This window comes from Mustela putorius, unplaced genomic scaffold (genome assembly GCF_011764305.1).
Source record: "Mustela putorius furo isolate JIRA1106 unplaced genomic scaffold, ASM1176430v1.1 tig00537260_pilon_pilon_pilon, whole genome shotgun sequence".
NCBI classification, from domain to species: Eukaryota; Metazoa; Chordata; class Mammalia; order Carnivora; family Mustelidae; genus Mustela; species Mustela putorius.
The window spans coordinates 51,624-73,184 of NW_025422399.1; the positions used below are offsets into that span (position 1 = coordinate 51,624).

Below are 21,561 nucleotides of genomic sequence, written 5' to 3' on the forward strand. Positions count from 1 at the left end.
ACCAAAGAGACACAGAATCTATACTCAGAAAACTATAAAGTACTCATGAAAGAAATTGAGGAAGACACAAAGAAATGGAAAAATGTTCCATGCTCCTGGATTGGAAGAATAAATATTGTGAAAATGTCTATGCTACCTAAAGCAATCTACACATTTAATGCAATTCCTATCAAAGTACCATCCATCTTTTTCAAAGAAATGGAACAAATAATTCTAAAATTTATATGGAACCAGAAAAGACCTCGAATAGCCAAAGGGATATTGAAAAAGAAAGCCAACGTTGGTGGCATCACAATTCCGGACTTCAAGCTCTATTACAAAGCTGTCATCATCAAGACAACATGGTACTGGCACAAAAACAGACACATAGATCAATGGAACAGAATAGAGAGCCCAGAAATAGACCCTCAAATCTATGGTCAACTAATCTTCGACAAAGCAGGAAAGAATGTCCAATGGAAAAAAGACAGCCTTTTCAATAAATGGTGCTGGGAAAATTGGACAGCCACATGCAGAAAAATGAAATTGGACCATTTCCTTACACCACACACAAAAATAGACTCAAAATGGATGAAGGACCTCAATGTACGAAAGGAATCCATCAAAATCCTTGAGGAGAACACGGGCAGCAACCTCTTCGACCTCTGCCGCAGCAATATCTTCCTAGGAACAACGCAAAAGGCAAGGGAAGCAAGGGAAAAAATGAACTACTGGGATTTCATCAAGATCAAAAGCTTTTGCACAGCAAAGGAAACAGTTAACAAAATCAAAAGACAACTGACAGAATGGGAGAAGATATTTGCATACGGTCACAACTGGGCAGATGGGCACAAGAGGCCCAGTTTTCAGCCGACTTTGCTTTTTATGTGGCTTCCTCGCTATGCTTCCTCACTTCTAGCTTTTGATTTCAAGTGAGCGCTGAGACTTTCTTTCATATGAGCCCTTGGAAACCAGGGGTGGGTTATCAACTGGCCTAATTCTATATTGTTGTGTCCAGGGAATGTGGAGGCCAGAGAAGGAGAGAGGGATTGGGGAAGGACAGGTTGGTGGAGCAGGCAAAACCCACACAACATAAATTATTGGAACTCACCATCTCATATGGGCACTGTGTGTGGCACCCCAACACAGGTAAAGTAGTAAAGTCAGAGATCACTCATCACAGAATTGTCATAGCATGTACTACTGAGACAGATTTGAAATGAGCAAATGATGCTGGAAAAACAATGCTGGTAGATTTACTCAACACAGTGCTGCCGTCAACTTCAGTTTGAATATATGTATAAAAAAGGCAGCATTTGGAAGTGTAATAAAATGAGACATGTCTGTATTCCAGCTCTCCTACTTTTTGGAGAAAAAAAAAAATGAGCCAAATAGCTCCTTATTTTCAGCCTTCTTCCCCTCTACTCATTCCACTGATCTGATATGGAGCACTTTTCAGGCAAGGCATGTGTCTATTTTGAGAAGGGAGAAGCTAGTTTTGAAAACAAATGGTTAAGCAGGTTTCTAGGATTCAGAACTCCTTAGAATCCTACAAGGGTCAGAATTACAAGAAGTGGAGAGTCATTAATTTATCTCACTATAATCACTAAAATTTGTTTTTTTGGCTCAGTCTATGTTCTTCACAAATTTTTCTTGATATACAAACTTTCGCCTTTGGCCTTCTGTCTTATAGAAACATCACAGGTGAATAATAAGCATCAAAACATGTGTGCTTTGGAAGTGTGGGTCCATTATTAGGAACCACATTGCCAAAAACTCTACAAATAATTGTTGAAAGACAAAGTCAGGAGGGATCTAAAGGAAAATTCGGTCTAAACCAGTATTTTCTCCTCCCCAGTAGCTAAATTTTGGGAAGCTCCTATTGCCTTGACTTGATGTCATCTAAAGAAAAAGAACATCGACCATGAAGGTATGTTATGTTTACATTCTGTGGCTCAAAGAAAAAATAAAATCTTAGGGAAACAAGATGGACCTCTCTCCATCAGAGAAAAGGATAAGGTAAGATACATTGATTAGAAACATCTAGAACACAGAGGAAGAGAAAACTTAAAACTCACCCAATTTGATGCTTTTTTCTTCATGTTCCAAATATTTGTTGCCCACGTTCCTATTGTGTATGGCCTTCTAGACACTAAACTGAGCCTCCCAACATAGAGGTTCTCAGATCATGAGCTCGTGGAGGCCTTGTGTTGTAGATAATGGGACTGTTCATGAGGCGCAGCAAGTGGGAACTCTGCTGGGTGGTTCTGAGATTTCGGGGGTCAACAAACTTCTTTTGTAAAGAGTCACATAGCGGGTATTTTAAGCTCGTGGGTTATATCATCTCTGTCATACCTGTTGAACTCTGCCCTCATAGTGTGAAAGCAACCATGTACCCATGATCAGGCGTGGCTGTGTTTCAGCAAAACTTTTTACTGAAACAGATGGAGACTGGATTTGGCCTACCAGCCACCGTTTGCCAACCCTTGTTTTATAGGAGAGCTTGAAAAAAGCTGATGATACTGATGTCTACAGAAAAGAACTAATGATACTTAAGTCTACAATTTCTCCTTCCTGTAAAGATGCTGGAGACCAGTGGACATGTATATGAAAATACAGAGCAGGCATATTACTTAGTCCCCTCCCCAGAGAAGGCATTAGTAACTGCTGATGGATTATTTCCCAAGGGGCCAGGCTTCATCATCTTTTTCAACAATGTTCTAGAAATTCAGTCACAGTTTATTTGCCATCTTTTACATAGTATGTTACCAATCTAGGTACAGTATATAAATTTGACTAAATTGCTTTGAAATATGCTATCTAAAGTTATACTTCTCTAATATTTCATTTCAGTATGTGCGTTATGAGACCTTTCTTAAAGTGTTTGACAAAGAGCATTTCCACATCTACTGCCACTGAACTTGCTTTGAGAATCACGCTCTAAAAATGCTGATTATTCCATGTTACAGTGAGCTTACTGGGTTCTGAACCCAGCTTTGCTCTTAAAGCCTTTCTCTAAAATGAAAGTACTAATTGCTCCTGCCACTGAAGAGACTAAATCCAGTTTTCTGTCATCCAGGCTCACCAGCAGGCCACAACTCTGTCCATACCACCCACACTCCGGTTCTAGTTGTCATTGTCCTCTGTAACACAAGAGGTGTGTCCAGCTGGAAGAGGACACTCGAGCTGGCTTCACCCTGAACTGAACGTGAAGGTAATAGCTTTGAGGCAGTTGCTGTGAAGTGGGACCCTGAAGTCTGGCAGGATCTGGGGGGCAGGCTGTTTCAACCATAGACTATCTCAACCACCTACATCCTCTTGAATTCTGGCTGCAAAACTTTCTCATGGCACCCTGCATTACTCACAGTTGGTCAAAGTCCTTGGTGTCCTCAATCTTCTTTCTGAACTTCTTCTGAAAGATTGGCTTGTCCTGTGGCCACTCTTGTGTCAAAGTGGGGTAAGTGGGCTCCTTGCTGCTCCAGACAATGATTCCTGTTCTAAAGCCCTCAGTCCTTTGAAGCCATGTCACCAACCAAACTCCCTGCTGACTACCTTGTTATAGTCAGCAACAGTTCTGAGTCCCTCTGTCACATTCCTTGAAGCAATTCTAGCACCCAGATCTCCTGCCATTATTCTTCCTGGATCATTACTCTGGTCTCTCAGTTGCTTGGTCTCATCATTTTCAATGTGTTTTATCCTTTGCTTCCTTGGCCACATGATGTGACTTGCCACGATCCTAATTATACCTGTTGAACAAGTCCTGCTCTCTTGCTACCTCCTTTTTTAGTTCACTCCCTTTACCATCTGGAGTCTATCAATTCTTCCGATCCACTTTTTGGTCTACTTTCCTTCACCCATTATTTCCTTCCTCATGCATCTGCGGTTCAGTGGTCCATCTCTCTCCTTCCGTTTTACTCAACTGGATCCCTGAGCAACTCTGCCTCTTTCATGGATGAGTATTTTATAGTTTTCCTTCTCACTCAGCTAATGACCTTGTTCTTATTTTATGAGAAAACAGAAGCAACAAGAAGAAACCATCTATGGCTACCATCGCAGTGCATCCGTCGCTATTTACTCTTCTCTCCTTCCTTTGATGGATGAATTGCCCATCTTCCCACCTATAGCCTTCTGCAATGGACTCTGTTCCCTCTTGTTCCCTCAAGGAGTCATGGCTTATTCTCTTCAGCATCAAAGATGCTGTGATAACTTCTTTATGTCTATATCCCATTCTACCGTTGCCCTTTAGACTAAAATCTCTTGGAAGGACTACCTGTAGTCCTTCTATTTATAGTCTCTCTCAAACCCCACTCCAATCAGGCCTTCATTAATACCATTCACCTACACCTATCTCATTGCTAAATCCAATGGCCATTTTCAGTCCTTTCCTTCTTGATTCAGTAGCATTTGGTAGTTGGTGATTCCTCCTCCTTGAAATCATCTCTTTTTTTTTTTTTTTTTAAGATTTTATTTATTTATTTGACAGAGAGAAATTACAAGTACACTGAGAGGCAGGCAGAGAGAGAGAGAGAAGGAAGCAGGCTCCCCGCTGAGCAGAGAGCCCGATGCGGGACTCGATCCCAGGACCCTGAGATCATGACCTGAGCCGAAGGCAGCGGCTTAACCCACTGAGCCACCCAGGCGCCCTTGAAATCATCTCTTTACTTGGCTCCCAGAACCTTACTCTCACCTTTCCTCTTCCCAACCTGTAAACACTGGGCTCCTAGGGCACGGTCCTGACTGCTGCTTTTCTCTAAGCTAACGTATACCCAAACTGATCTATTTGGAATTTCTGGGTGTTGACTTGGCTCTACATGTCCCAAACTAAATCTCGATTCCCTCATCTACATAAAGTGGCAACACCATTTTCCTAATTGCTCAGGATAAAAACCTGGGAATGATTCCTGGTGCTTCTCTTGCTCTTACACCACATGTCCAATTTGTTGTCCAATCCTGTTCTACTCTCAGCCCTAGCTAGAAGGTGCAATCACTTGCTAACTGTTCTACTCCTCCCACTCCCCCTATAGTCTCTCCTCCCCAGCCCAACCAGCATGTTAGTCAGTGATGAAAATATTCTGGAATTGGAGGGGGATGAGGTTTCCACAGCCTTGTGAATATACTAATGTAGACTTTGAAAGGGTGAATATTGTGGTATCTGAATTATAGCTCAAGAAAAAAATATGTAACTTAAATCCCTCTATCTAAAATTTTCACACCTCTTTTAATCTAGCCCAAAATATCTTTAAAAAAGACTAGTTTAGGGTGCCTGGGTGGCTCAGTGGGTTCAAGCCGCTGCCTTCAGCTCAGGTCATGATCTCAGGGTCCTGGGATCGAGTCCTGCATCGGGCTCTCTGCTCCGCAGGGAGCCTGCTTCCTCCTCTCTCTCTCTCTGCCTGCCTCTCTGTCTACTTGTGATCTCTGGCAAATAAATAAATAAAATCTTAAAAAAAAAAAAAAAAGACTAGTTTACCCCTGCCTCTTGATCTTTGCTTCTATTGTGCTCTTACTGAAATGAGTTTCTTCAAATCCTTTCTGCCTCAAAGTCTGGTCTTCATCTTCTAAAAAAAAAAAGCCTTTCTATTCTAAACACTGCCTTCTCCTTTGTTCTCTTTGTCCATAAATCTACCAGCTGTTTTGCCAATGCTTAAGCCAACAACCTGTATCGTCTTCTTGCCTCTTCTTCCCTCCACACTGAATTAGCAAGTGAAACTCACAGACTTTCCTCCTACCTCTCTATCAGCATGCCACCATTTCTGTGCCAATTGCCATCATCTCCTCCTGTCATTTCCAATGTAAAAACCTTCTAATGGTTTTCCCTTGCACTCAGGCTGAAGACAAAATAACTGAATCTTCTTTACCAGGGCCTACATTTCCAGACTCTTCTTTCTGCCCATGTTCTATATTTAATATACAAAGGGCTCCTTTCTGAACATAGCATCTGTGAACATACTATTGTTCTGGCTAGTTCCTGGCAGTCAGGGTGCAGCCTTTGGGTCTCTTCTCACCAGGCTGACCCTCCTTGCCTGTGCCCTCAAGCACCCAGTGATAAGGAAAATCTGTGTTCTTTTATTTTATTTTATTTTATTTATTTATTTGACAGAGAGAGATCACAAGTAGGCAGAGAGGCAGGCAGAGAGAGAGGAAGGGAAGCAGGCCCCCTGCTGAGCAGAGAGCCCGATGTGGGACTCGATCCCAGGACCCTGAGGTCATGACCTGAGCCGAAGGCAGCGGCTTAACCCACTGAGCCACCCAGGTGCCCTGGAAAATCTGTGGACTGATCCAGCAGGGGAATCCCAGTCCCAACCCCAGGGCCATTCCAGGATACCTCCTTGTCCCACCAGCTACAGCCGCAAGAGTGGCACAGATACAGAAGTACACGTGTATAAATGACCCCCTTTGTTTGTGCTTGGGACTCAGACCTTGAGCGATTACTCTCTTCTGGGCCTACTGGTGTGAAATAAGCCTCCGATCCTCCAAGGTCATTGAGTGCTACTGTTTTTGTTTTTGTTTTTTTTTTTTTGGGGCCAGGAAGCAGTCTGCATTCCGTAAATTTGGTTCCCTGACCAGGAAACCCAACTGCGCTGGCTCGTTCTTGCCACCCGTTTGGGGGCTAAGACAGGGCAGTGACGGAATGAGGGGTCGTAATGGAGAAGGCAAATGCCTAATCTTTGGCAGTCTCCTACCTGGTTGCCTCGGACTGGCCCCACTCCGCTGTTCCCGCTGGACTCAGAAGAGACTGCGTAGGTGAGGACCTAGTTCTGATGTTGGATTCCTGTAAGGCCTAGGACCCCAGGACCAGTCAGACCCACCCATCAAGGTGGAAGCAGGACCTTGATCACCTCCCAGAGATCTAGAGGTCTCACAGGTAGGACTTCCTAGGGAAGGAAGTCTCTCAGGTGAGAAGACCCTGAAAGGGGGATTAGTAAGTAATTTCCAAAAGGAATTCCACTGGCAGGGCCTCCCGCAGCAGGAGGAACTGTAATAACTTCGGCATGAATGTGTGAGTGAATGTGCAGTTTGACCTGGCTTGTCAGGCAGATGGATTCTGTGGCTCCACAGTCTTGGGATTACCGAGTCTAAGTGGGCCCCAACCTGTTTCCATGGTGACCTCATTGGGTCTCTAGCGAGCCCTTTGGGGCGCCAGTCTGGGGTTTACACAGACTCACTATGGCTAAGAGGCATCCTAGTCTCCTCCGGGAGGGCGGACAGGCTGGCATCTGACTGGTCTCTCCTCTGGAGGGGCCCCCACCCTCTGTCTGTCTCTATGCCACCACGCCCGGGCACATCACTGTGGGATTAAGGCAGAGTAAAACTACAGTTCTTGAGACCATGATCAAAAATCTTAAAAAGGGCTTTTCAGAAGGTGATGGAGTTAAGATGCATCCAGGCAAATGGAGAACTCTATGCGAGTTAGAATGGCGCACCTTTAATGTCACATGGCCTTCAGCAGGGACACTGGATGTCCCAACAGTTCATCAGTTGTAACAGAGGCGCCAGGACGCCCCGACCGGTTTCCGTACTGACTAGGAATTGCCCAGACCCTCCCTACTGGGTGCGATTCGCTTGCAACAGGCAGGGACATGCCAGGGTCTTAACTGCCTCATCCAGGTGGCCCACAAAGACCAACAGAAGCCCCAGCCTCCACAGATCTCACTGGAGATCCCAAGGATAAGCCGATCATGCTCCTCCATAGGCACCCGCCAAGGCCATCTACACATGGCCCCCTCCAGTTCCAAACATTCCACCATCAGTCTCCTTAGTGCCCCAGGCCCAGAGGATCCACTTGCTCCAGGACCAGTAGCCAGGCTGCACCTCAGACCGGGCCAAACATCCTCCAAATGCTGGTACGAGGGAAGGGAGAACCTGAGAGGCACGATAAAGACGGGATAGTCCAGCCCAGCCGTTCCATGCTGTATTATGAAGCCCACTTGTTCATTCTGGGAAAGGGTTCTCAGAGTGGCCCTGCTGGCAGGTCTATGAGGCAGAGAGGCCCCAACCACCAAAAGGGGGGAACCCAGACCCTCCTGCCCGGTGATCAATGTGCCTACTGTGGAGGAAAGGGTCATTAAAAAAACCTAAATGTCCCAACCAGGGAAGGGCCCCAAAGCTTAGCTGCTACAAGGAAAAACCCCCAAAAGGGGACCTTATAGGCCTTGCTGAAATAGACTAAGGGGGACCAGGCTGTCTTCTTCTTAGCCCCCTTGAGCCCATGGTCAAATAAGAGGCCAACCAGTGACTTTTATGGTTATACTGGGACTGAGCACTCTGTTGTCACCTCCTGCCTTTCAGCAAGAGACCACAACCATCCTTGGGGCTACCAGGACACGGACAATAAAACAGCCCTTTTGCCAGGTTTGTCAGTGTAAACTTGGGGGCTATAAGGTCTGACATGAATTCCATTAGTTACCTGATTGCCCCATCCCCCTTCTGGGCCGAGATATACTCTCTAAGCTTGGGGCTCAGATAAACTTGGAGGCCATTGGGCACAACAGCCTCCAATTAAACAGAGGGCAAAAGGAGATAGGGACTCTGGTGCCAGCAATTACCACACCAAGGAAAAAAATAGAGGCTATTCAGTGCCCAGGCCTAGCCAAATGGCCCGCCGGAGTTGAGGCTCACCTTCAGTATGGGCTAAAGACAGCCCACCTGGACTAGCTCAGAACTGGGCCCCTATCCCTGATGAACTGATCCCAGGAGCCCAACTCCAGAGGCAAAGGCAAAGCCCTCTCCAACAAAAAGTGAAGATTGGCATTCTAGAACATTTGGGCAGACTTAAAGAAGCAGGTATTCTAATTGAGTGCCAGTTGGCCTGGAACACCCCACTCCCGCCAGTTAAGAAGCCAGGAGAGGGATATCGACCAGTCCAAGACCTGCAGGCCATCAACAAGGTAGCCATCTCCCTGCACCCAGTGGTCTTCCAAAGGAAGTAGCAATCCTGCACTGTAAGGGACACCAGAAAGGAAACGACCCCATAGCATGGGCAAATCATCTGGCAGATGAGACTGCCAAGACTGCAGCCAGTGAGGACATGGACAGAGCCCCTTCCCTCACCATGGTCCTGACACCCCCAGAAGAAGTCTTTCTGCACAGTTACACTAAAAAGAAAAAAAAGGGCCATGGCTAAGGGAGCCACCCTGACTAAAAAGGGATGGTGGGTAATGCCAGAAGGACACGTCCTCATACGAACAGCAATAGGAGGGCATCTAGTCAAAAAAGACCACCCACTCACCCACCTGGGGAAAAACTGCATTAGAGGCCCTCCTCCAGAAGCACGGCTGCATCAGCTAGCTGCCAACCCTGGGCCGAGCAACCAGTGAGCAATGCACAACCTATATAGAGCTATATATAGTGCTCGGCCTGCACCGCGGCCCCGGCCAGGTAGCCAGAGGAGGGGAGTAACCCCTCTCAAAGATCTAGAAATAGACTTCATAACCATGCAGCCGAGCAGGGGGGTTCAGATGTCTCCTAGTGATATTCTCTAAATGGGTCAAGGTCTTCCCAACCAGGACTGAGCAAAGCCGGGAAGTAACCAAAGTTCTCTTGTGGGAGATCATGCCCCAGTTCGGCCTGCCGTTAACAATCCATAGTAACAGTGAGCCCGTACTGTGCAGGTCTTGACCATGTCTCAACATCTCCTGGAGGCTCTACACTGCCTACTGGCCCCAAAGCTCAGGGGTAGTAAAGTGAATGAATCCCACCTTCAAGGGAACTTCAGCAAAGTTTTGTCAGGAGACTAGCCTCCTGGAGCCGGATCTGCTGCCCCTGGCCCTCTGTGCCCGCTGCATGCCTGGGACACTAGGTCATTCCCCTTTCAAATTACTGTATGGACGGCCTCCCCTGTGCCTGGGGAGCCTTCCAGGAAACTTACATCAGATTGGGGATAAAAAAATAAAAATACAATTTCAGGCCCTGGGGGCCACCCTAAGTAAATGACAAAGGTATACCATTGAGAGGGCCCCAGGTAGGTCCCAGGTGCGCTCCTTCCAGGCAGGAGACTCAGTCTGGATCAAAGATTGAAAAAGGGACCCCCTCAAGCCACAGTGGATAGGGCCTCACTCTGTTGTTCTAACTTTCCCTACTGCCCTTAGAGTCTCTGGTGTCACACCGTGGGTCCACCACTCCAGAGTGACAAAAGCCCATCTCTCGGATGAAGAGCCATACCAGTGGGAAATGCATCTGCCAAACCCTGCAGATGCACTCTGGCTTCGACTCCGACAAGACCCTACCGATGGACGGACACCTGCTCGCCATGACCCCTCATTCTCACCAGCACGATACCCTCATCCTAGGGGTCGGAGCCTACCCTTCTGACTGGACTTTCCCCAGAGACTTGCCATTGTTGTGGCTTACGGAATGACTCAAGTATTTTACCGCCCTTACTTGTCCACAGGTTTTATCTGCTGTCGGGCTAGCCACGATGGCGCCCTCTAAGGTTGTGGACCCCACTTTCATACACCCTCTACTGTCACCTCTGAAGCACACTGCACTATAGTTTTCTTGACCCCAGTCAGTCCTGGTCTTTGGCTCCCCTCACTGCCTTCAGCTTGCCCGACCCAGCGAGGGGCAGGGGGCAAACTCTCGCGTTACCGTAACCGGCAAACGGTTCCCTTGGTTCTCCCCTCCTCATTGGCCTCCTCTTTATGCTCCTCACCGTAGCATTTAGTCCTTGTATTTTTAATGCCATCACCAGGTTTACCACTGCACCAATTGCCGGGCTCAGATTCCAGATGCTCCTTACTCACTACTGCCCTGTAGATAATATAGACGATGCCCTCTAAACCAGGTGTTTAAAGGGGCATCAAAGGGGGGAATGAAAAGGAAAATCCGTGTTCTGAGGCGGCTGACCAATCCAGGGGAATCCCAGTCCCAACCCCAGGGCCATTCCAAGTTCCCCCCTAGCCCCACCGACTGCCGCCCCAAGAGTGGCTCAGATACGGAAGTACAAATGTATAAATGACCCCCTTTGTTTGTGCTCGGGGCCCAGACCTTGAGCGATTACTCTCTTCTGGGCCCACTGGTGTGAAATAAACCTCCTCCAAGGTCTCCGAGTGCCGCTTGGCTGTTTAGGGCGGGATCCGGTCTGAATTCCGAAACACCAGCACCATCTCTAGCATCACCACCTACTCAGACCCTATTCATCCCTGGGCTTCTCCACCAGACGGTCGGCTCTAGGAGAGCAGCACCATCACTGTCTTGTGTAGCTTCTATGTACACTATGCAGCCCACATTAAACACTCAGTAGGTACGGATTAAATTGAATTCAAGTTCCCTCCTTATGTACCCTTGTCTAATACCCTACGGCACTTACAGACTGCACCGTTTTATTCAATATACATGACATGATGATGTATGGTCTCTTACTCTTGCGCATTGTAAGCCTTTCAGCCAGAAGCTGATATGGAGGCCTGCAAAGGAAGTGCTTTGTGTACCTGTGGGTAGGTAGTGGTCCGTACCTGGTAAGTCTCAATGGGGCGGTTTTCCATGTTGAGATCCCAGACTTTAACGGTCAGATAGTCTCTGGTCATGATATACCTCCCACTGTGGCTGAACTTCACATCCGAAATTGAAGAGATAATTTCAGAGAAAAACGACCTGTTGCTTGGATCTTCAGGCTCTTCAAAAACTGCAGAACAGAAGCAAAAACAAGAGAAAATAAGTACATCCTTATCAACTAACTCTATCACGTCTGGGCCAGCCAGAAAGCCAGCAGTCTCATTGGAGTAGAATCTGCAGGATGTAAGCAAGTTACTGGTACAGAACCTGGAAGCAGAAAGAGCAGTCACTGGTTTCTGCATTTTCTTTCTACATGGAAGGACTCGCCCAAGACATGTACCATCCAGAGGTTGGGCACAGAGCCTTGCCAAGCTCCAAGCTGACATACCTAACTCTTTCACAATTCCCCTGGTCGCTGCATGTCACCGCTCCTGGAGTCATCTGAGATGCTTAAAAAATGCGTTTAAGATAAGATTTTTGAGATATGTACCATAAAAATCTGCTCATTTGTAGTTTAGAGTTCATTGGTTTTTTTCAGTATAATCACATAATTGTATAAGCTTCACCAAAGACTACATTTCAAACAATTGCATTAACTGATTCCCCCCCCCCCCCGCCCCCAGAATTCCATACCCGTTTGCAGTTAGTCGTCATTCCTTACTCCTGCAGTGCTAGGAAATGACGAATCTGTTTTCTTGTTCTATGGAATTGCCTAATTTTCCCATAAATGGAATTACAGGAGATGGAGTTTCCCTGTGACTGGCTGCTTTTCCTCGGTACCTCGTTGCCATGGTTGACCGATGCTGTCATAGGTATCAGCCCTTCACTCCTGTTTATGGCAGAATATGGGTACATATCCACTGTATGGATACACCACATGTAGTTTATCGATTTAACACTTGATAAACACCTGGGTTTCTACTTTGTGGCTACTATGAATATTCACGGACAGGCTTGTATGTGGATATTTATTTTCATATCTCTAGGTCACAGGTTTTTTTTTTTTTTTTTTTAATTTGACAGAGAGAGAGAGATCATAAGCAGGCAGAGAGGCAGGCAGAGAGAAGGGGAAGCAGGCTCACTGCTGAGCAGAGAGCCCGATGTGGGGCTCGATCCCAGGACCCTGAGATCATGACCTGAGCCGAAGGCAGAGGCTTAACCCACTGAGCCACCCAGGTGCCCCAAAGCTTAGGTATATCTTGACCTTTCGATTTCTATGCCCGATTGTTCTGCCTTCCTTGACTCAAACTCTGAGGGACTCACAGATCTCATCTCTCACTACTATCTTAGCCTTAAATGATCTTTTTGTGGAAGAGTTCCCCCCAGACCCCAAATCGGTCTGGCCTGCTTTTTTAATAGGAGCTCAGGTAGTCTCCCATTATTTAACAATCCTTGCCTTTGCTTTTATCTCAACTGCTTTGTCAGCTTCTTTCTGGTTTTTCTATGGACTGAAAGTCTTCCATACAAATGTTCCATAAACATGTGTTGCTCGATTAGAACCAAAGCTAGATCAGTGAATGAATTCTTTGGTGTCTGGGGGCTCAGCATATCGGATGGGGAGTTAGGTGTGTTTGTCCATACTTACTTTTAACCTGTAACAATAGTAAGTGAGTATGGTTCCACTTAACAAGTGTTTGTATCACAATTTTTGGCTACATGGAACACCATTCTGCAAGGTAACACATCCTCCAGAGCTTTCTCTTTCTTGCTCAACACACATAGCGTCAGTATCACATTCTGTGCAGAAAGCCTAAGGCTATAATAAGTTGCCTTTCAAACCTTGCCGAATGAAACTCTCAGCCAAACCAAAATATTTGTCACCTCACCATTTAAGAGAACCACAAAAACCCCTCATCAGTCAGAACTGAACTTGAGAATTAAATCCACTGACACAGAAAAACCTCTTAGACTTTAAGCACTCAGGAAGGCCCTTGGACTTGGAGAACATAATTGAGAACTAGATCTTCACATTAGTTTCTCCTGCACAGAACCTCATGAGGGTTGGGGACTTCAGGCAAGCCCCATGCAAACATCTCAACAGACAAGTGGGGGCCTTGAGGCATGGTCCTCTCCACCTGATGCACCTGCCATAAATGGGACAGATCAGCATGCTGGCCCCTGCAGTCCATCAATTTCTGCCTCTGTCTCTTACCAGCTGTTCACATTTTATTTCCTACTCCAAGATTTCAGTTTTCCCAGCTGCAGAAGGGGGATGCCTATTTCTTGGAACATATGATTGGCACACTGTAGGTTCTCAATAAATGTCAGGAGCTATTTTTATCCTCATTAGCATGTACTGGTTCTGTATCAGCCAATCATATTTATTCCAGACTGAGACTTGGGGACTGAGGACTATAGAACTTGTGGGCTATTTCAGTGACATAAAGAACGTTTACAAGGTTATACCTAGCAATCTGTTCTCCATATACATGGCTCATTGGGATGCTAGGGTAGCAACCTCGTAAAGCCCGAAAATGACAGCCCCAGAAGATGGAGGGGGAACGAAAGAAGACAATTCTCTCATCATCCCACCACTAATTACTGTGTATGACCCAAGAGGGTAGGTTCCGGACAATGGACGGGCCATCACAGTACTTTGCGGCTTATTCCCTGTCTATGTATATCCAAGTTTTAATATCCACTCCATGACTTCTTTTCATTCATTCATTCAGCAGCAACAATTCACAGTGTTGATGATGACTGTTGACAGGAAGCTTCCTATGTTCCAGGCTCTGCGCTTTACATGTTTAATTCCATTTAGTCCTTACACTAATCTTCTCCCATAGCAATGATGCTCACAGATATGAAATACGAAAGCACAGAGAGGTTTGTAACCCGTCTGAGGACAGCACAGCTCAACTGGGGTAGAGCTGCATTTTGCAAGTAAAATCCACCGGACTTCAAAGCCCTTGTTCTTAACCATGATGTGATTCTGCCCTGCCTCTTGCTCAAGACCTTACTGGTCTAGCTCTGAACAGGTAACCAGGGTAGAGTCTACATAGAATCATGGAATCACAAAGCCAGAAGGCTCTTGCCCCCTGGTTATCACTGGATATTTTAAAATTGTGTATTAATTAGATGACAGTGGGTAAAGGGGTGAATGGTGACTGCTCCTATCCTATCCTTTTCATATAGCCAAAGTCCTCAACAGAATCAACTCATTTCAAACACTGTAGAAATACAGTTTCTACAGTAAGGTCTCATGAGCTCAATTTACATCATCATCAGCAAGCATAGGTTGGGGACCTCAGGACTTTGTATGACTCAAGACCCTCATACCACAATAAGCCCGGACCCCTAGGCCATCTCTCACCCCTGGATTCTAATCCCTGTGGCCTGTCAGCAAGACAACCTTTCTTCTCGATGCCCCTCTCCACCAGTTTATATGCACTGGTTTTTTATTTTGTGTCCCCTAAGATACAAGCTCTATGAGGGGAGGGGTTTTAATTTTGCCCTGCTATAGTCTCTGAAACACAAGACATGTTCACTAAATATGTTAGCTGAATGAATACTAACAAGTTATTTTTAATTTCTACAGGAAGATAATACTTATTAACTCACTAGGTCCTGAAAGGAAAAAGCAATGCTCTATTCACTTTGACTTTGTTCCAATTCCTTGAAAAGTATGAATAAATAAATACCTTCCATAGGAAGTTATCTGTAATTCAAGGTTTTCAGTAATTCAGCCTGAATAATCATTTATCAGCTATTTGAGTATCTTTTACATGCATGCACACATATGCACAGAGCACTTAGTACATCATCTAGAACATACAAAGTATTTTTTTGGGGGGGGGGTGGACACATGCCAGGCCCTGTATACCAAGGACACCCGGAGAAAGATCAAGTCCTACTCTCATGGAGCTCACAGGCTAGAGGAAAGGACAAATGTTAACTGATCACATTTAGTTACAGACATGAGTAAGTGAGATTTTTACGGCATTATTGGAGGGAAAGAAAGGTGCTGGGGACCCAGCTAAGGGAATACAGATGGAACACCACTGTGTGTTCCAGGTCATTTACTAAATACATGGTACAAAAGTATTGAGTGCCTGGGCATTTCTCTTGGAGACCCTTGGCTTAGCATTGACAATCCTGCTGACCTACATGGTTTTCAACTAGCTTCTAGAACATAAAGCCATCAGGAGGAGAAAAGAAGAGACCTTTGACAAAGCAAAGACAAGTTTTATTTCCTTTGTGAGGAAGGACTCTGGATGAGAATCCTAAGAGCCCAAACTGAAGCAGTGGGGATGTGTCAGATTTGCCAACAGGGAGCTTGTGTCTCAGAGACCCCAATGACAACATTAACAGCAGTAATGGTATCTATGCTTTCTTGGTCCTCAGGCTTTGTACACATGATCCCACTTACACTCACACTTATAAGGAAGGTACTTTCACTGCCCTTACTTAGAGATGAGACAGGCCAAGCGAGGCCAGGTAGCTTGCTCAGGATCATATGGTTAGTGAGAAGTAGACAGAGGCAAAGGACCCTCTGTCTGCCTCCTTGTCACACTGTCTCCACAATCAGCCCTTCCCTTGCTCCGTCAATATCATTTCCCTGTTCAAACAACTGAATCAAATTGGGCTCCCTACTTTTCTAGATGTACCTATGAGTGCCCACTTCTGTTTATCTACTCCTTACCTTCCCATGAGGCCATATGGGAAACTGGAAAGATGATCAGCCTGGGAGTCATGGATGCTATGTTGGAATCCAGGCTGGACACAAATTAGTAGCTCCTAATAATACCTACTACCTGTTGAACCATTACACTGTGTGCTTTGTATTCATTATCTCACTCAATATTCATAGGTATTATTTCCGGTTTGGACAAATCAGTCTAGTCAGTCAACTCAGGCATGGGTTCTATTGCTCATAGGAGGCAGAGCAAGGATTTTAACTTGGTTTCTTGCCAGTTTATGTTTTTAACCTCTGATCTGCCTCTCATTTCAAAGGCTGGACCACCACTGGCTCTCTGGACCCATTTTCTTGTCTGTCATAAGAAGGAGGTAGGATTGTCTACCAAGTGACTCCCGCCTCTCAGATCACAATATTGGTGAATCTCAGAGGTCTTGTCTTTTAATTTTCTTCAACCAATGCCCCTGTACTCTAGGCTAGTCTTCCCAAGGTGACTTCAGCAGGGCACTCAAGAATACATCAGGGATACTGGAATGTGAGGTCAAAAGAGCTTGGGGAACTCCTATTCAGTTTTGGGGGTTGAAAATGTAATCAGCCTATTAGAGATGCTGAGAAGTCCTGCAAACAGAAAAAAATTTATTCTTTAGGAATCCAGGTTTTTCAACTTAGGCACTACCAAATTTTGGGATGGATCATTCTTTGTTATTGGGGCACTATAGGATCTTTAGCAACATCCCTGGCTTCTGCCCACTAAATCCCTAAGCCCCAGTCCAAAATGGGACATTTGGGACAGTCCAAAATGGCTTCAGAAATTGCCAACTGTGTCCTGGGAGGGTATGACTTGCCCTTGGTTGAGAACCAACAGCTTTTGTCCTGCCTTCAGATCTTATCGGATCACACCATCTCCCTCCCCACTATTTCACTGTATTATATATTTTTTTTCCACACATTACTTGAAGCCTATCATTTCTCTAGTACAAAGTTCCTCAGAATACCTGGGGTTACGATGCTATAGGCAAAAGCAACCAACACTTCTTTTAAGTCTTATAGGGCATATTAGGTGTCCTGCACAGAAAGAGTTTTGTGTTATAATCTGTGCATCTAGGAACATGTCTGCATGTAACTAAGCATATTCTCCTTCATGGAGTCTGGCAGAGCACTGTTCACCTGAGAGAACTCAGACCACAGGGTAACTGAAGATGGGATTGCAATCCTGGGACAGAGGTGAAGTGATGAGACTGAGGAAGAGTTTAGAAGAAAACTTATGAGGGAGGAGCAAGATGGTGGAGGAGTAGGAGATCTAAATTTCATCTTGTCCCAGGAGTTCAGCTAGATAGTTCTCAAACCACACTGAACACCTACAAACTCAACCGGAGATAGAAAAGAAGAAGAGAAGCAATTCTATGAACAGAAAAGCTACCTCTTTCTGGAAGGTAGGACATGTGGAGAAGTGAATCTGACCTGATACATGGGAAGATGGATCATGGGGGGAGGAGCCACCTCCCGGCAAGCAGTGGAGCTCAAAATTGGAACTGTTAGAAGTCTGTTCCACTGAGGGATGTTGCTCCAAAGGATAAGCAGGGGTGGAGCCCTCGTGGGGACAGTGTGGTCTCAGGACCCTTGGGGTCACACACAGACCAGGGGTGTCTGAGTGTGGCAGAGCTCCCAGGTATCAGAGTGGGGAAGCCAGCATTCATTTATATAAAAACAGTAGTTTCCAATGAAACTAGGAGCTGGTTCTTTGAAAGAATTAATAAAATTGATGACCCCTAGTCAGACTTATCAAAAAGAAAAGAGAAAGGATTCAAATTAACAAAATCGTGAAGTAAAGAGGAGAGATCACAACCAACACTGAAGAAATACAGACAATTACAAGAACATATTACGAACAACTATACACCAGCAAATTTCACAATCTGGAAGAAATGGATGCATTGCTAGAGATGTATAAGCTACCAAAACTTAACCAGGAAGAACTAGAAAACCTAAATAGATCCAGAGCCAGTAAGGAGATTGAAACAGTCATCAAAAATCTCCCAACAAACAAGAGCCCAGGGCAGATGGCTTCCCAGGGGAATTGTACCAAACATTTAAAGAAAACTTAATACCTATTCTCCTGAAACTGTTCCAAAAAATAGAAATGGAAGGAAAACTTCCAAACTCATTTTATGAGGCCAACATTACCTTGATCCCAAAACCAAAGACCCCATCAAAAAAGAGAATTATAGACCAATATCCTTCATGAACACAGAAAATTCTCACAAAAATACTGGCCAATAGGATCCAACAGTACATTAAGAGGATTATTCACCACGACCAGGTAGGATTTATTCCTGGGCTGCAAGGTTGGTTCAACATCCACAAATCAATCAATGTGATACAATACATTAGTAAAAGAAAGAACAAGTACCATATGATCCTTTCAATAGATGCTGAAAAAGCATTTGACAAAGTACAGCATCCTTTCTTGATCAAAACTCTTCAAAGTGTGGGGATGGAGGGTACATACCTCAATATCATCAAAGCCATCTATGAAAAACCCACCGTGAATATCATTCTCAATGGGGGGAAAACTGAGAGCTTTTCTGCTAAGGTCAGGAACACAGCAGGGATGTCCACTATTACCACTGCTATTCATCATAGTACTAGAAGTCCTAGCCTCAGCATTCAGACAACAAAAAGAGATAAAAGTCATCTGAATTGGCAAAGAAGAAGTCAAACTCTCACTCTTTGCAGATGATGTAATACTTTATGTGGAAAACCCAAAAGACTCCACTCCAAAACTGCTAGAACTCATACAGGAATTCAGTAAAGTGTCAGGATATAAAATCAATGCACAGAAATCAGTTGCATTTCTATACACCAACAACAAGACAGAAGAAAGAGAAATTAAGTAGTCAATCCCATTCACAACTGCACCCAAAGCTGTAAGATGCCTACGAATAAACCTAACCAAAGAGCAAAGAAGCTGTACTCAGAAAACTATAAAGCACTAATGAAAGAAATTGAGGAAGACACAAAGAAATGGAAAAAATGTTCCATGCTCATGGATTGGAAGAACAAATATTGTGAAAATGTCTATGCTACCCAAAGCAATCTACATGTTTAATGCAATCTCTATCAAAATACCATCAATTTTTTTTTTCAAAGAAATGGAACAAGTAATCCTTAAATTTATATGGAACCAGAAAAGACTCTGAATAGCCAGAGGACTGTTGAAAAAACAAAATCAAAGTTGGTGGCATCACAATTCCAGACTTCAAGCTCTGTTCCAAAGCTGTCATCATCAAGACAGTATGATACTGGCACAAAAGGACACATATATCAGTGGAACAGAATAGAGAGCCCAGAAATGACCCTCAACTCTATGGTCAACAAATCTTCAACAAAGCAGGAAAGAATGTCCAATGGAGACAGTCTCTTCAACAAATCGTGTTGGGAAAATTGGACAACCACATGCAGAAGAATGAAACTGGACCATTTCCTTACACCACACACAAAAACAGACTCAAAATGGATGAAAGACCTCAATGTGAGACAGGAACCCATCAAAATCCTTGAGGAGAACACAAGCAGCAACCTCTTTGACCTCAACCACAGCCACTTCTTTGTAGAAACATCGCCAAAGACAAGGGAAGCAAGGGCCAAAATGAACTATTTGGAGTTCATCAAGATCAAAAGCTTTTGCATAGCAAAGGACACACAGTCAACAAAACCAAAAGACAACCGAAAGATTGGGAAAAGATATTTGCAAATGACATATCAGATAAAGGGTTAGTATCCAAAATCTATAAACAACTTATCAAACTCAATACCCAAAGAACAAAGACTCTAATCAAGAAGTGGGCAGAAGACATGGAGATACATTTCTGCAAAGAAGACACCCAAATGGCCAAGAGACACATGAAAGAATTGTCAATATCACTTGGCATCAGGGAAATACAAATCAAAGCCACAGTCAGATACCAGCTCACACCAATCAGAATGGCCAAAAATAACCAGTCAAGACATGACAGGTGTTAGCGAGGATGTGGAGAAAGGGGAACCCTCCTACATTGTTGGTGGGAATGCAAGCTGGTGCAGACACTCTGGGAAACAGTATGGAGGTTCTTCAAAAAGTTGAAAATAGAGCTACCCTACAACCCAGCAATCGCACTACTGGGTATTAACCCTAAAGATACAAATGTAGTGATCTGAAGGGGCACGTGCACCTGAATGTTTATATCAGCAATGTCCACAATAGCTAAACTATGGAAAGCACCTAGATGTCCATCAACAGATGAATGGATCAAGAAGAGGTGGTATATACACAATGGAATACTATGCAGCCATCAAAATCCCCCGAAATCTTGCCATTTGCAACAACATGGATGGAACTAGAGGGTATTATGCTGAGCGAAATAAGTCAGTCAGAGAAAGACAATTATATGATCTCTCTGCTATGAGGAACTTGAGAGGGAGGACAGGGATTCATGGGGAGAAGGGAGGGAAAAATGAAACAAGATGGAACTGGCAGGGAGACAAACTGTAAGAGACTCTTGATCTCAGGAAACAAACTGAGGGTTGCTGGAGGGGTAGGGGAGGGAGAAGGTGGCTGGGCGATGGTCGTTGGGGAAGGTATGTGCTATGGTGAGTGCTGTGAATTGTGTAAGACTGATGATTCATACCCCTGAAGCAAGTAATATGTTATACGTTAATAGAAAAATAATAATTAAAAAAAGAAGAAAACTGTTGATTTAGGAGAAACCAAAAGCTAAAACCTTCTGCATTACAACAGGGACAGAAGGTGAGGGGAAGCATGCAGGGTGCCCGTGTGGGCTCTGGGGCCAGGAGAAGAGAGGCTGGAGGGAACCCAGAGTCTGTACAGGGTGCTCCTGTGTGTGGCTCCTTTCACGGGACCTCATGCTGGATGCTGTCCTGGAACTCCTGTCCACGGTGCCGTGGCTAAGAGGACAGGTGGTCCCAGGCTCAGCTGGCCCAGGCTGAACTCCAGCTCTGCTGCTTCTAAGTTACAAAGCCTTGGACAAGTGGCTTGCTTCCTTCCTAGCTTCGTTTTCCTTAGCTGCCAAATGGAGCTAAGAGGAGTACCCACTTTGGAGGGGAGATGAGATAGATCTTTTGGGTTGAGCATGTGGCCTCATGCCTGGACCCACAACAACAGGGAAGAAGGTGCTGCTTCAGGCAAGCGTGGTGTGAGAGGAGCCCAAAAGCCTCCGGTGTTCTCCCACTGGGGTCAGATCGGAAGAGCTACTAGTTGTGAAATGGATTTCTCTGTCTTCTAACTACGCTGGCACACAGACATGTAACAGCTTGTCCTGGACTCCCTCGGAACGCACCTTCCCCGGGACAAGTGGTGGTGGCTGGCTGGCACGCGTTGTCACCGCTGCCCTGGCATGGGTAACGCAGGCAGAGGAGGGGAGCATAAAGGAAAGAAGGCAGGCAGACGTGAAGGTGGG

General features: G+C 45.1%; 1 protein-coding gene and 1 long non-coding RNA gene across 2 annotated transcripts in view; one reads left to right on the forward strand and one right to left on the reverse strand.

Annotated features, from left to right (window-relative positions):
• LOC123390183 (serine/threonine-protein phosphatase 2A 55 kDa regulatory subunit B beta isoform-like) overlaps positions 1-21,561 on the reverse strand; it is a 69,654-nt gene that overhangs the window by 11,878 nt on the left and 36,215 nt on the right. Inside the window, exon 3 of the mRNA XM_045073794.1 lies at positions 11,430-11,599. Coding sequence (XP_044929729.1) covers positions 11,430-11,599 — 170 coding nt within the window. The remainder of the gene's footprint in view (positions 1-11,429; positions 11,600-21,561) is intronic.
• On the forward strand, positions 796-11,434 carry LOC106005070. Its single transcript, XR_006604839.1, has 3 exons — positions 796-1,909; positions 3,059-3,193; positions 10,065-11,434. It is a non-coding gene; the product is annotated as an uncharacterized LOC106005070 (long non-coding RNA).